Raw genomic sequence first — 13,777 nt, 5'->3', positions numbered from 1 at the left:
TCAGTAATATAACACTATACTATCTGGTCAGTATTATAACACTATACTATCTGGTCAGTAACACTATACTATCTGGTCAGTATTATAACACTATACTATCTGGTCAGTAACACTATACTATCTGGTCAGTAATATAACACTATACTATCTGGTCAGTATTATAACACTATACTATCTGGTCAGTAATATAACACTATACTATCTGGTCAGTATTATAACACTATACTATCTGGTCAGTAACACTATACTATCTGGTCAGTATTATAACACTATACTATCTGGTCAGTATTATTACACTATACTATCTGGTCAGTAACACTATACTATCTGGTCAGTAACACTATACTATCTGGTCAGTATTATAACACTATACTATCTGGTCAGTAACACTATACTATCTGGTCAGTAACACTATACTATCTGGTCAGTATTATAACACTATACTATCTGGTCAGTAACACTATACTATCTGGTCAGTAACACTATACTATCTGGTCAGTAACACTATACTATCTGGTCAGTATTATAACACTATACTATCTGGTCAGTAACACTATACTATCTGGTCAGTAACACTATACTATCTGGTCAGTAACACTATACTATCTGGTCAGTAATATAACACTATACTATCTGGTCAGTAATATAACACTATACTATCTGGTCAGTAACACTATACTATCTGGTCAGTAATATAACACTATACTATCTGGTCAGTAACACTATACTATTTGGTCAGTATTATAACACTATACTATCTGGTCAATAATATAACACTATACTATCTGGTCAGTAACACTATACTATCTGGTCAGTAACACTATACTATCTGGTCAGTAACACTATACTATCTGGTCAGTAACACTATGCTATCTGGTGAGTATTATAACACTATACTATCTGGTCAGTATTATAACCACTATACTATCTGTTCAGTAATATAACACTATACTATCTGGTCAGTATTATAACACTATACTATCTGGTCAGTAACACTATACTATCTGGTCAGTAACACTATACTATCTGGTCAGTAACACTATACTATCTGGTCAGTAACACTATACTATCTGGTCAGTATGATAACACTATACTATCTGTTCAGTAACACTATACTATCTGGTCAGTATGATAACACTATACTATCTGGTCAGTAACACTATACTATCTGGTCAGTATTATAACACTATACTATCTGGTCAGTAATATAACACTATACTATCTGGTCAGTAACACTATACTATCTGGTCAGTAACACTATACTATCTGGTCAGTATTATAACACTATACTATCTGGTCAGTAACACGATACTATCTGGTCAGTAACACTATACTATCTGGTCAGTAACACTATACTATCTGGTCAGTAACACTATACTATCTGGTCAGTAACACTATACTATCTGGTCAATAATATAACACTATACTATCTGGTCAGTAACACTATACTATCTGGTCAGTAACACTATACTATCTGGTCAGTATTATAACACTATACTATCTGGTCAGTAACACTATAATATCTGGTCAGTAACACTATACTATCTGGTCAATAATATAACACTATACTATCTGGTCAGTAACACTATACTATCTGGTCAGTAACACTATACTATCTGGTCAGTAATATAACACTATACTATCTGGTCAGTATTATAAGACTATACTATCTGGTCAGTAACACTATACTATCTGGTCAGTAACACTATACTATCTGGTCAGTAACACTATACTATCTGGTCAGTAACACTATACTATCTGGTCAGTATTATAACACTATACTATCTGGTCAGTAACACTATACTATCTGGTCAGTAACACTATACTATCTGGTCAGTAACACTATACTATCTGGTCAGTAACACTATACTATCTGGTCAGTAACACTATACTATCTGGTCAGTATTATAACACTATACTATCTGGTCAGTAATATAACACTATACTATCTGGTCAGTATTATAACACTATACTATCTGGTCAGTATTATAACACTACACTATCTGGTCAGTAACACTATACTATCTGGTCAGTAACACTATACTATCTGGTCAGTATTATAACACTATACTATCTGGTCAGTATTATAACACTATACTATCTGGTCAGTAACACTATACTATCTGGTCAGTAATATAACACTATACTATCTGGTCAGTAACACTATACTATCTGGTCAGTATCACTATACTATCTGGTCAGTATTATAACACTATACTATCTGGTCAGTAACACTATACTATCTGGTCAGTATTATAACACTATACTATCTGGTCAGTATTATAACACTACACTATCTGGTCAGTAACACTATACTATCTGGTCAGTATTATAACATTATACTATCTGGTCAGTAACACTATACTATCTGGTCAGTAACACTATACTATTTGGTCAGTATTATAACACTATACTATCTGGTCAGTAATATAACACTATACTATCTGGTCAGTAACACTATACTATCTGGTCAGTAACACTATACTATCTGGTCAGTATTATAACACTATACTATCTGGTCAGTAACACTATACTATCTGGTCAGTAATATAACACTATACTATCTGGTCAGTATTATAACACTATACTATCTGGTCAGTAACACTATACTATCTGGTCAGTAACACTATACTATCTGGTCAGTAACACTATACTATCTGGTCAGTAACACTATACTATCTGGTCAGTATTATAACACTATACTATCTGGTCAGTAACACTATACTATCTGGTCAGTAACACTATACTATCTGGTCAGTAACACTATACTATCTGGTCAGTAACACTATACTATCTGGTCAGTAACACTATACTATCTGGTCAGTATTATAACACTATACTATCTGGTCAGTAATATAACACTATACTATCTGGTCAGTATTATAACACTATACTATCTGGTCAGTATTATAACACTACACTATCTGGTCAGTAACACTATACTATCTGGTCAGTAACACTATACTATCTGGTCAGTATTATAACACTATACTATCTGGTCAGTATTATAACACTATACTATCTGGTCAGTAACACTATACTATCTGGTCAGTAATATAACACTATACTATCTGGTCAGTAACACTATACTATCTGGTCAGTATCACTATACTATCTGGTCAGTATTATAACACTATACTATCTGGTCAGTAACACTATACTATCTGGTCAGTATTATAACACTATACTATCTGGTCAGTATTATAACACTACACTATCTGGTCAGTAACACTATACTATCTGGTCAGTATTATAACATTATACTATCTGGTCAGTAACACTATACTATCTGGTCAGTAACACTATGCTATCTGGTGAGTATTATAACACTATACTATTTGGTCAGTATTATAACACTATACTATTTGGTCAGTATTATAACACTATACTATCTGGTCAGTAATATAACACTATACTATCTGGTCAGTAACACTATACTATCTGGTCAGTAACACTATACTATCTGGTCAGTATTATAACACTATACTATCTGGTCAGTAACACTATACTATCTGGTCAGTAATATAACACTATACTATCTGGTCAGTATTATAACACTATACTATCTGGTCAGTAACACTATACTATCTGGTCAGTAACACTATACTATCTGGTCAGTAACACTATACTATCTGGTCAGTAACACTATACTATCTGGTCAGTATTATAACACTATACTATCTGGTCAGTAACACTATACTATCTGGTCAGTAACACTATACTATCTGGTCAGTAACACTATACTATCTGGTCAGTAACACTATACTATCTGGTCAGTAACACTATACTATCTGGTCAGTATTATAACACTATACTATCTGGTCAGTAATATAACACTATACTATCTGGTCAGTATTATAACACTATACTATCTGGTCAGTATTATAACACTACACTATCTGGTCAGTAACACTATACTATCTGGTCAGTAACACTATACTATCTGGTCAGTATTATAACACTATACTATCTGGTCAGTATTATAACACTATACTATCTGGTCAGTAACACTATACTATCTGGTCAGTAATATAACACTATACTATCTGGTCAGTAACACTATACTATCTGGTCAGTATCACTATACTATCTGGTCAGTATTATAACACTATACTATCTGGTCAGTAACACTATACTATCTGGTCAGTATTATAACACTATACTATCTGGTCAGTATTATAACACTACACTATCTGGTCAGTAACACTATACTATCTGGTCAGTATTATAACATTATACTATCTGGTCAGTAACACTATACTATCTGGTCAGTAACACTATGCTATCTGGTGAGTATTATAACACTATACTATTTGGTCAGTATTATAACACTATACTATTTGGTCAGTATTATAACACTATACTATCTGGTCAGTAATATAACACTATACTATCTGGTCAGTAACACTATACTATCTGGTCAGTAACACTATACTATCTGGTCAGTATTATAACACTATACTATCTGGTCAGTAACACTATACTTCATTCCCCTTCCCCATTTCTCCTTCTCCCAAATCCATTCAGCTGATGTTCTGAAAGAGCTGCAAAATCTGGACCCCTACAAATCAGCCGGGCTAGACAATCTGGACCCTTTCTTTCTAAAATTATCTGCCGAAATTGTTGCCACCCCTATTACTAGCCTGTTCAACCTCTCTTTCGTGTCGTCTGAGATTCCCAAAGATTGGAAAGCAGCTGCGGTCATCCCCCTCTTCAAAGGGGGGGACACTCTTGACCCAAACTGCTACAGACCTATATCTATCCTACCGTGCCTTTCTAAGGTCTTCGAAAGCCAAGTCAACAAACAGATTACCGACCATTTCGAATCTCACCATACTTTCTCTGCTATGCAATCTGGTTTCAGAGCTGGTCATGGGTGCACCTCAGCCACGCTCAAGGTCCTAAACGATATCTTAACCGCCATCGATAAGAAACATTACTGTGCAGCCGTATTCATTGATCTGGCCAAGGCTTTCGACTCTGTCAATCACCATATCCTCATCGGCAGACTCGACAGCCTTGGTTTCTCAAATGATTGCCTCGCCTGGTTCACCAACTACTTCTCTGATAGAGTTCAGTATGTCAAATCGGAGGGTCTGCTGTCCGGACCTCTGGCAGTCTCTATGGGGGTGCCACAGGGTTCAATTCTTGGACCGACTCTCTTCTCTGTATACATCAATGAGGTCGCTCTTGCTGCTGGTGAGTCCCTGATCCACCTCTACGCAGACGACACCATTCTGTATACTTCCGGCCCTTCTCTGGACACTGTGTTAACAACCCTCCAGGCAAGCTTCAATGCCATACAACTCTCCTTCCGTGGCCTCCAATTGCTCTTGAATGCAAGTAAAACTAAATGCATGCTCTTCAACCGATCGCTGCCTGCACCTACCCGCCTGTCCAACATCACTACTCTGGACGGCTCTGACTTAGAATACGTGGACAACTACAAATACTTAGGTGTCTGGTTAGATTGTAAACTCTCCTTCCAGACCCATATCAAACATCTCCAATCCAAAGTTAAATCTAGAATTGGCTTCCTATTTCGCAACAAAGCATCCTTCACTCATGCTGCCAAACATACCCTTGTAAAACTGACCATCCTACCAATCCTCGACTTTGGCGATGTCATTTACAAAATAGCCTCCAATACCCTACTCAACAAATTGGATGCAGTCTATCACAGTGCAATCCGTTTTATCACCAAAGCCCCATATACTACCCACCATTGCGACCTGTACGCTCTCGTTGGCTGGCCCTCGCTTCATACTCGTCGCCAAACCCACTGGCTCCATGTCATCTACAAGACCCTGCTAGGTAAAGTCCCCCCTTATCTCAGCTCGCTGGTCACCATAGCATCTCCCACCTGTAGCACACGCTCCAGCAGGTATATCTCTCTAGTCACCCCCAAAACCAATTCTTTCTTTGGCCGCCTCTCCTTCCAGTTCTCTGCTGCCAATGACTGGAACGAACTACAAAAATCTCTGAAACTGGAAACACTTATCTCCCTCACTAGCTTTAAGCACCAACTGTCAGAGCAGCTCACAGATTACTGCACCTGTACATAGCCCACCTATAATTTAGCCCAAACAACTACCTCTTTCCCAACTGTATTTAATTTTAATTTATTTATTTATTTTGCTCCTTTGCACCCCATTATTTTTTTATTTCTACTTTGCACATTCTTCCATTGCAAAACTACCATTCCAGTATTTTACTTGCTATATTGTATTTACTTTGCCATCTTGGCCTTTTTTGCCTTTACCTCCCTTCTCACCTCATTTGCTCACATTGTATATAGACTTGTTTATACTGCATTATTGACTGTATGTTTGTTTTTACTCCATGTGTAACTCTGTGTCGTTTTATCTGTCGAACTGCTTTGCTTTATCTTGGCCAGGTCGCAATTGTAAATGAGAACTTGTTCTCAACTTGCCTACCTGGTTAAATAAAGGTAAAATAAATAAATAAATAAATAAATAAATACTATCTGGTCAGTAACACTATACTATCTGGTCAGTATTATAACACTATACTATCTGGTCAGTAATATAACACTATACTATCTGGTCAGTAATATAACACTATACTATCTGGTCAGTAATATAACACTATACTATCTGGTCAGTATTATAACACTATACTATCTGGTCAGTAACACTATACTATCTGGTCAGTAACACTATACTATCTGGTCAGTAACACTATACTATCTGGTCAGTAACACTATACTATCTGGTCAGTAATATAACACTATACTATCTGGTCAGTATTATAACACTACACTATCTGGTCAGTAACACTATACTATCTGGTCAGTAATATAACACTATACTATCTGGTCAGTAACACTATACTATCTGGTCAGTATTATAACACTATACTATCTGGTCATTAACACTATACTATCTGGTAAGTTTATCAGCATACAGTCTATGATACAACCCAGTCAAGTACCAGGTTAATACAATTGAGATGTTTTTAAAATTCTCTCTTACTGTCTTTAATTCATGTGTTTCATATAAGGTTTTTACTGAAATATTTATAAACTGAGAGCCATCGGTGTCATGTGTTTCCTTATCTACAGGTAGTAATATTACCGTAATATGCCTAAACTAAGAGCCGTGGTCTGTAATGTTGTTGCAGGTATTTCATTTTGTACAGGTAGTAATATTACCGTAATATGCCTAAACTAAGAGCTGTGGTCTGTAATGTTGTTGAAGGTATTTCATTTTGTACAGGTAGTAATATTACCGTAATATGTCTAAACTAAGAGCTGTGGTCTGTAATGTTGTTGAAGGTATTTCATTTTGTACAGGTAGTAATATTACCGTAATATGCCTAAACTAAGAGCCGTGGTCTGTAATGTTGTTGAAGGTATTTCATTTTGTACAGGTAGCAATATTACCGTAATATGCCTAAACTAAGAGCCGTGGTCTGTAATGTTGTTGCAGGTATTTCATTTTGTACAGGTAGTAATATTACCGTAATATGTCTAAACTAAGAGCCATGGTCTGTAATAGATGCGGTGCGGAGGTCAATGGTACGCTGACAGTGGAGGATAGAAGGATGCCGAATTGGTGCACATTCAACAAATGAGAGCTAATAAAGTGGATATTCATCAAATCCGTCATGATCGATGTGGCCCACAATGTGGTTTGCTAAAATCAGATTTGGATATATTTGGCCTGATGCCTAATGTTTAGAAGTGTGTGGTTGCAGGTGTTCCGGCAGCCCTGGCCTGGTATCATGCGCACCGTGTACGGAAACCAGGAACGCTTTGAGAACACATACTTCAAGAAATTCCCAGGTTTTTACGTGACCGGAGACGGTAAGACATTCAATCGTTTTTTTTTTTTTTTTACAACATTCTGTGATTGATTACATTCATTTTTTGATTACATTAGATAAATAATATTCAAAGACAACCACAATTACATTGTGATAGCGACCATTGTAAATAAGAATTTGTTCTTCACTGACTTGCCTAGTTAAATAAAGGTTAAATAATTTTTTTTTTTTTTAACTTAATGCTAACGTGGTACTTAATTAATTCATTATACAACGGGTGGTTTGGAATTCCCATCCTGTTAGATCCTGTCCTGTTAGATCCTGTCCTGTTAGATCCTGTCCTGTTAGATCCTGTCCTGTTATGTACTATCCTGTTAGATCAGATCCTGTTAGATCCTATCCTGTTAGAACCTGGTAGATCCTGTTAGATCCTATCCTGTTAGATCCCATCCTGTTAGATCCTGGTAGATCCTGTTAGATCCCATCCTGTTAGATCCTGGTAGATCCTGTTAGATCCTGTCCTGTTAGATCCTATCCTGTTAGATCCTGGTAGATCCTGTTAGATCCTATCCTGTTAGACCCCATCCTGTTAGATCCTGGTAGATCCTGTTAGATCCGATCCTGTTAGATACTGCTAGATCCGACCTTGTTAGATCCTGTTAGATCCTGTTAGATCCTATCCTGTTAGATCCTATTCTGTTAGATCCTGTTAGATCCTATCCTATTAGATCCCATCCTGTTAGATCCCATCCTGTTAGATCCTGTCCTGTTAGATCCTGTTAGATCCTGTCCTGTTAGATCCTGTCCTGTTAGATCCTGTCCTGTTAGATCCTATCCTGTTAGATCCTGTCCTGTTAGATGCTGTTAGATCCTGTCCTGTTAGATCCTGTCCTGTTATGTACTATCCTGTTAGATCATGTCCTGTTAGATCCTGGTAGATCCTGTTAGATCCTATCCTGTTAGATCCCATCCTGTTAGATCCTGGTAGATCCTGTTAGATCCCATCCTGTTAGATCCTGGTAGATCCTGTTAGATCCTATCCTGTTAGATCCCATCCTGTTAGATCCTGGTAGATCCTTTTAGATCCGATCCTGTTAGATCCTGCTAGATCTGACCCTGTTAGATCCTGTTAGATCCTGTTAGATCCTATCCTGTTAGATCCTATCCTATTAGATCCCATCCTGTTAGATCCCATCCTGTTAGATCCTGTCCTGTTAGATCCTGTTAGATCCTGTCCTGTTAGATCCTGTCCTGTTAGATCCTGTCCTGTTAGATGCTGTTAGATCCTGTCCTGTTAGATCCTGTCCTGTTATGTACTATCCTGTTAGATCCTGTCCTGTTAGATCCTGTCCTGTTAGATCCTGGTAGATCCTGTTAGATCCTATCCTGTTAGATCCCATCCTGTTAGATCCTGGTAGATCCTGTTAGATCCCATCCTGTTAGATCCTGGTAGATCCTGTTAGATCCTGTCCTGTTAGATCCTATCCTGTTAGATCCTGGTAGATCCTGATAGATCCTATCCTGTTAGATCCCATCCTGTTAGATCCTGGTAGATCCTGTTAGAGCCAATCCTGTTAGATCCTGCTAGATCCGACCCTGTTAGATCCTGTTAGATCCTGTTAGATCCTATCCTGTTAGATCCTATTATGTTAGATCCTGTTAGATCCTATCCTATTAGATCCCATCCTGTTAGATCCTGTCCTGTTAGATGCTGTTAGATCCTGTCCTGTTAGATCCTGTCCTGTTATGTACTATCCTGTTAGATCCTGTCCTGTTAGATCCTGTCCTGTTATGTCCTATCCTCTACAACCACTGTTATATCATATTATAACACATGGCCTCTTAAGTATTATTGCTCATTCATTCAGCCATTCATTCAGTCATTCATTCAGTCATTCTTTCCCAGGCTGCAGGAGGGATAGAGATGGCTACTACTGGATCACAGGCAGGATAGATGACATGATCAACGTATCAGGTCATTTTTTCCCCCAGAGTTTTTCCACTGTGGTGCTGCTGGCTTTTTGGGGGGTGTAGGTTCGATTATTGTAAAGCGCTTTGTGATAAATGTCGCTGTGAAAAGTGTTGTATAAATACATTTAATCTATTAATTAATTGATGAGTGATTGACTTACTTGACCTATTGATTTTAACTAGTGAAGGCCTCATCAGTGAATTTCCAGCGAACTCTGTTCTGGGCCGTTTCTGATTTAGTGATAAACCAAGCTGATCTCTCTGTTGGGGTTATAATGACCCTGTATTGTGATTTAGTGATAACTCTGTATAGTCAGTAATAAAACCCATGTGTGCCGTCTTCCTCCAGGTCACCTGTTGAGTACAGCGGAGATAGAGTCCGCTCTAACAGAGCACGGAGCGGTGGCCGAAGCTGCAGTGGTCAGCAGACCCCACACGGTCAAGGGGGAGTGTCTCTACTGTTTCGTTACTCTGAAGGACTGCAGAGAGTTCAACCGCACTCTGGTGGACGAACTCAAGAGGCAAGGTAGGGTTTTCAGACGAAGGAAAAACTAGAAGAAGAAAAAAAACAGGAATCAAATGGACTGAAATTGAAGTCAAATCTACAGTATGTTTGTTATTGCCTTGCATTCCAGGTTTGTCCTTGTAGAAGGAATGCAAGGTTACGGCATCTGGCTATGAGATCATGTCTATTACTATCAGATACATTCTCCGGACCACCAGAGGGTTTTCTTTCCTGATGGTATAATATTTCACATTAAAAGTTTTTATTTTTATTTTCTTATGTCTTGTCAGTGAGAGAGAAGATTGGTCCGATCGCCACTCCAGACTTCATCCAGAACGCTCCTGGACTTCCTAAAACACGTTCTGGTAGGTACACTGTTTACATCACATGATGATTGGACTGAAAAAAAAAAAGACTTACAGACATTTTATAATACTTTTTTTTAAATTAATGTTTTTACTTATGTTTAACCAACAACATCAGGTAAGATCATGAGGAGGGTCCTGAGGCAGATCGCCCGGAACGAGAAGGATCTAGGTGACCTTTCAACCCTGGCTGACCCTAAGGTCGTGGAGGTGCTGTTCAGCCAGCGGTGGGAGACAGCTGCTTGAGGGGGAGGGGGGGGGGGGGGGCGGCGGCATGTCAAACACTCTCAGGTGGCGTCCTCTCCTCGTGTCCTCTCCTTCTCTCCTCTCCTTGTCTCCTCTCTTTCATCTTCATTTTTCTGAAAACGCAGTATAGGTGAATTATAGGATATAGACTACGGCGGATGGGATATTTATGTTCTCTCACCTATTCAGTTTTGTATATCAGTGCAGATGAAGGAGAGGAGACAAGGAGAGGAGAGAAGGAGAGGAGATGCGGAGAGGAAGCCAGGTTAGACTATTTAGAAACACCCAGAGAGGTTCTTCGTCATGTCCTCTCTCATGGTGCATATAAATACGGCACTGGTCCTGAGATCAGTCTCAGGGATTTTTTGTGTGCAGTGTTTGGGGGTGGGATTAGGGTTGGGAGGACAGATCCTAGATCAGATTTTATGGGAAAATTGACTTTGAGTTATTATATGTAGACAAAAGGAATACAGAAGCAACAGTCCGATGAATGTCCAAGCATTACATTCAGTTTCTACATATTCTTTCCAAACGGGTAAAAATAATTTTACAAATAGTTGTTAATGCAACAATGTCAGTCTGCTTGTAATAACGGGTGGGCCGATATTGAGGTGAACTGGACCCAGAATCAGAATCAGAATCTTGTTTGTTGCTCGGTAACCTAACCTCTGGGACGTTCTCTCAGTGTATCAGCCTGTATCGTCCATCTTGTTTGCTGCTCGGTAACCTAACCTCTGGGACATTCTCTCAGTGTATCAGCCTGTATCGTCCATCTTGTTTGTTGCTCGGTAACCTAACCTCTGGGACATTCTCTCAGTGTATCAGCCTGTATCGTCCATCTTGTTTGCTGCTCGGTAACCTAACCTCTGGCACATTCTCTCAGTGTATCAGCCTGTATCGTCCATCTTGTTTGTTGCTCGGTAACCTAACCTCTGGCACATTCTCTAAGTGTATCAGCCTGTATCGTCCATCTTGTTTGCTGCTCGGTAACCTAACCTCTGGGACATTCTCTCAGTGTATCAGCCTGTATCGTCCATCTTGTTTGTTGCTCGGTAACCTAACCTCTGGCACATTCTCTAAGTGTATCAGCCTGTATCGTCCATCTTGTTTGCTGCTCGGTAACCTAACCTCTGGGACATTCTCTCAGTGTATCAGCCTGTATCGTCCATCTTGTTTGCTGCTCGGTAACCTAACCTCTGGCACATTCTCTCAGTGTATCAGCCTGTATCGTCCATCTTGTTTGTTGCTCGGTAACCTAACCTCTGGGACATTCTCTCAGTGTATCAGCCTGTATCGTCCATCTTGTTTGTTGCTCGGTAACCTAACCTCTGGCACATTCTCTAAGTGTATCAGCCTGTATCGTCCATCTTGTTTGCTGCTCGGTAACCTAACCTCTGGGACATTCTCTCAGTGTTCTAAATGATTGATGAGCTCAGGATGGATTATCGTGATGAATCAGCCTGTAGCTTTCATCTTGCTTTTCACAAAGTGCTCCTCAGACCGATAGATTAATACTGATCGCTAATGTCTAAATGATGAAGGAAAGCTAGCTAGCTGTTCACTCTTTAAAGCTATGAAAACTATCCCAGGGAGTCCAGTCAGCTTTGCACACTTCTACACCAGGGCTTGTATTTGTTTGGACGTGAATATATATTTCCAACTTGAGATTGTATGTTTTTATGACTTGAGAATAAAAGTGGTTCATGTTTAACAATTGTTCTTTTCAAATTCATATGATCAAGTTGAAAATCCTTGTGTTTCTCTTCTAACAGGGCAGGCTTGTTTAGAAAAAAGGCAGAGGACAGAAAGTAGGAACATGGCCTCAAAGACGCCCTCTTCTGGTGCCCTGACGATATCACCGGGCTAGTCCAGTCAGATCACAACTGTGCTTTCGGGCTCTATTCAATCCGTATGGCGGAAATTCAGCATTACCGCGTGATTTAAATTTCAAGGCAATGTTCCCACACTAGAGGATACTGCATTTACTGTGAACGTTGCAGATGGGAAATGACCTTTAGACAGATTGAATAGAGGCCATGCTGTAGGGTGTTTTATGAAGGGATTCCCATCAGCTGCCGCCAAGGCCTCAGCTACTCTTCCTGGCGTCTAAACACTTTAAACGAGATAAAAAAACAGTACACATAACATCATTACGTCACTACATATCTACAATGCTAAATATTTAACGCTACAACAATATCACAATGCATGCGTATGCATGTGTTTGTACCTGTGTCTCTTCACAGTCCCCGCTGTTCCATAGGGTGTATTTCTATCTGTTTTTTAAATCTGATTCTCCTGCTCCATCAGTTACCTGATGTGGCATAGAGTTCCATGTAGTCATGGCTCTATGTAGTACTGTGGAATAGAGTTCCATGTAGTCATGGCTCTATGTAGTACTGTGGCATAGAGTTCCATGTAGTCATGTCTCTATGTAGTACTGTGGAATAGAGTTCCATGTAGTCATGGCTCTATGTAGTACTGTGGAATAGAGTTCCATGTAGTCATGGCTCTATGTAGTACTGTGGAATAGAGTTCCATGTAGTCATGGCTCTATGTAGTACTGTGGCATAGAGTTCCATGTAGTCATGGCTCTATGTAGTATTGTGGAATAGAGTTCCATGTAGTCATGGCTCTATGTAGTACTGTGGAATAGAGTTCCATGTAGTCATGGCTCTATGTAGTACTGTGGAATAGAGTTCCATGTAGTCATGGCTCTATGTAGTACTGTGGAATAGAGTTCCATGTAGTCATGGCTCTATGTAGTGCTGTGGAATAGAGTTCCATGTAGTCATGGCTCTATGTAGTACTGTGTAATAGAGTTCCATGTAGTCATGGCTCTATGTAGTACTGTGGAATAGAGTTCCATGTAGTCATGTCTCTATGTAGTACTGTGGAATAG

At 39.1% G+C, this 13,777-nt stretch overlaps 1 protein-coding gene across 1 annotated transcript in view; it reads left to right on the top strand.

The window, feature by feature from the left end:
• Positions 1-12,612, top strand: part of LOC109880792 (acetyl-coenzyme A synthetase, cytoplasmic) — an 81,566-nt gene extending 68,954 nt beyond the window's left edge. Inside the window, exons 14-18 of the mRNA XM_031806406.1 lie at positions 7,720-7,828; positions 9,695-9,763; positions 10,109-10,285; positions 10,555-10,629; positions 10,748-12,612. Coding sequence (XP_031662266.1) covers positions 7,720-7,828; positions 9,695-9,763; positions 10,109-10,285; positions 10,555-10,629; positions 10,748-10,875 — 558 coding nt within the window. The 3' untranslated portion in view covers positions 10,876-12,612. The remainder of the gene's footprint in view (positions 1-7,719; positions 7,829-9,694; positions 9,764-10,108; positions 10,286-10,554; positions 10,630-10,747) is intronic.
• Positions 12,613-13,777: the final 1,165 nt, after the last annotated feature.

This window comes from Oncorhynchus kisutch, linkage group LG27 (assembly GCF_002021735.2).
Source record: "Oncorhynchus kisutch isolate 150728-3 linkage group LG27, Okis_V2, whole genome shotgun sequence".
Classification (NCBI taxonomy): domain Eukaryota; kingdom Metazoa; phylum Chordata; class Actinopteri; order Salmoniformes; family Salmonidae; genus Oncorhynchus; species Oncorhynchus kisutch.
Note: the sequence above shows the minus strand (reverse complement) of the source record. Positions and strands in the feature narration are given on the sequence as shown.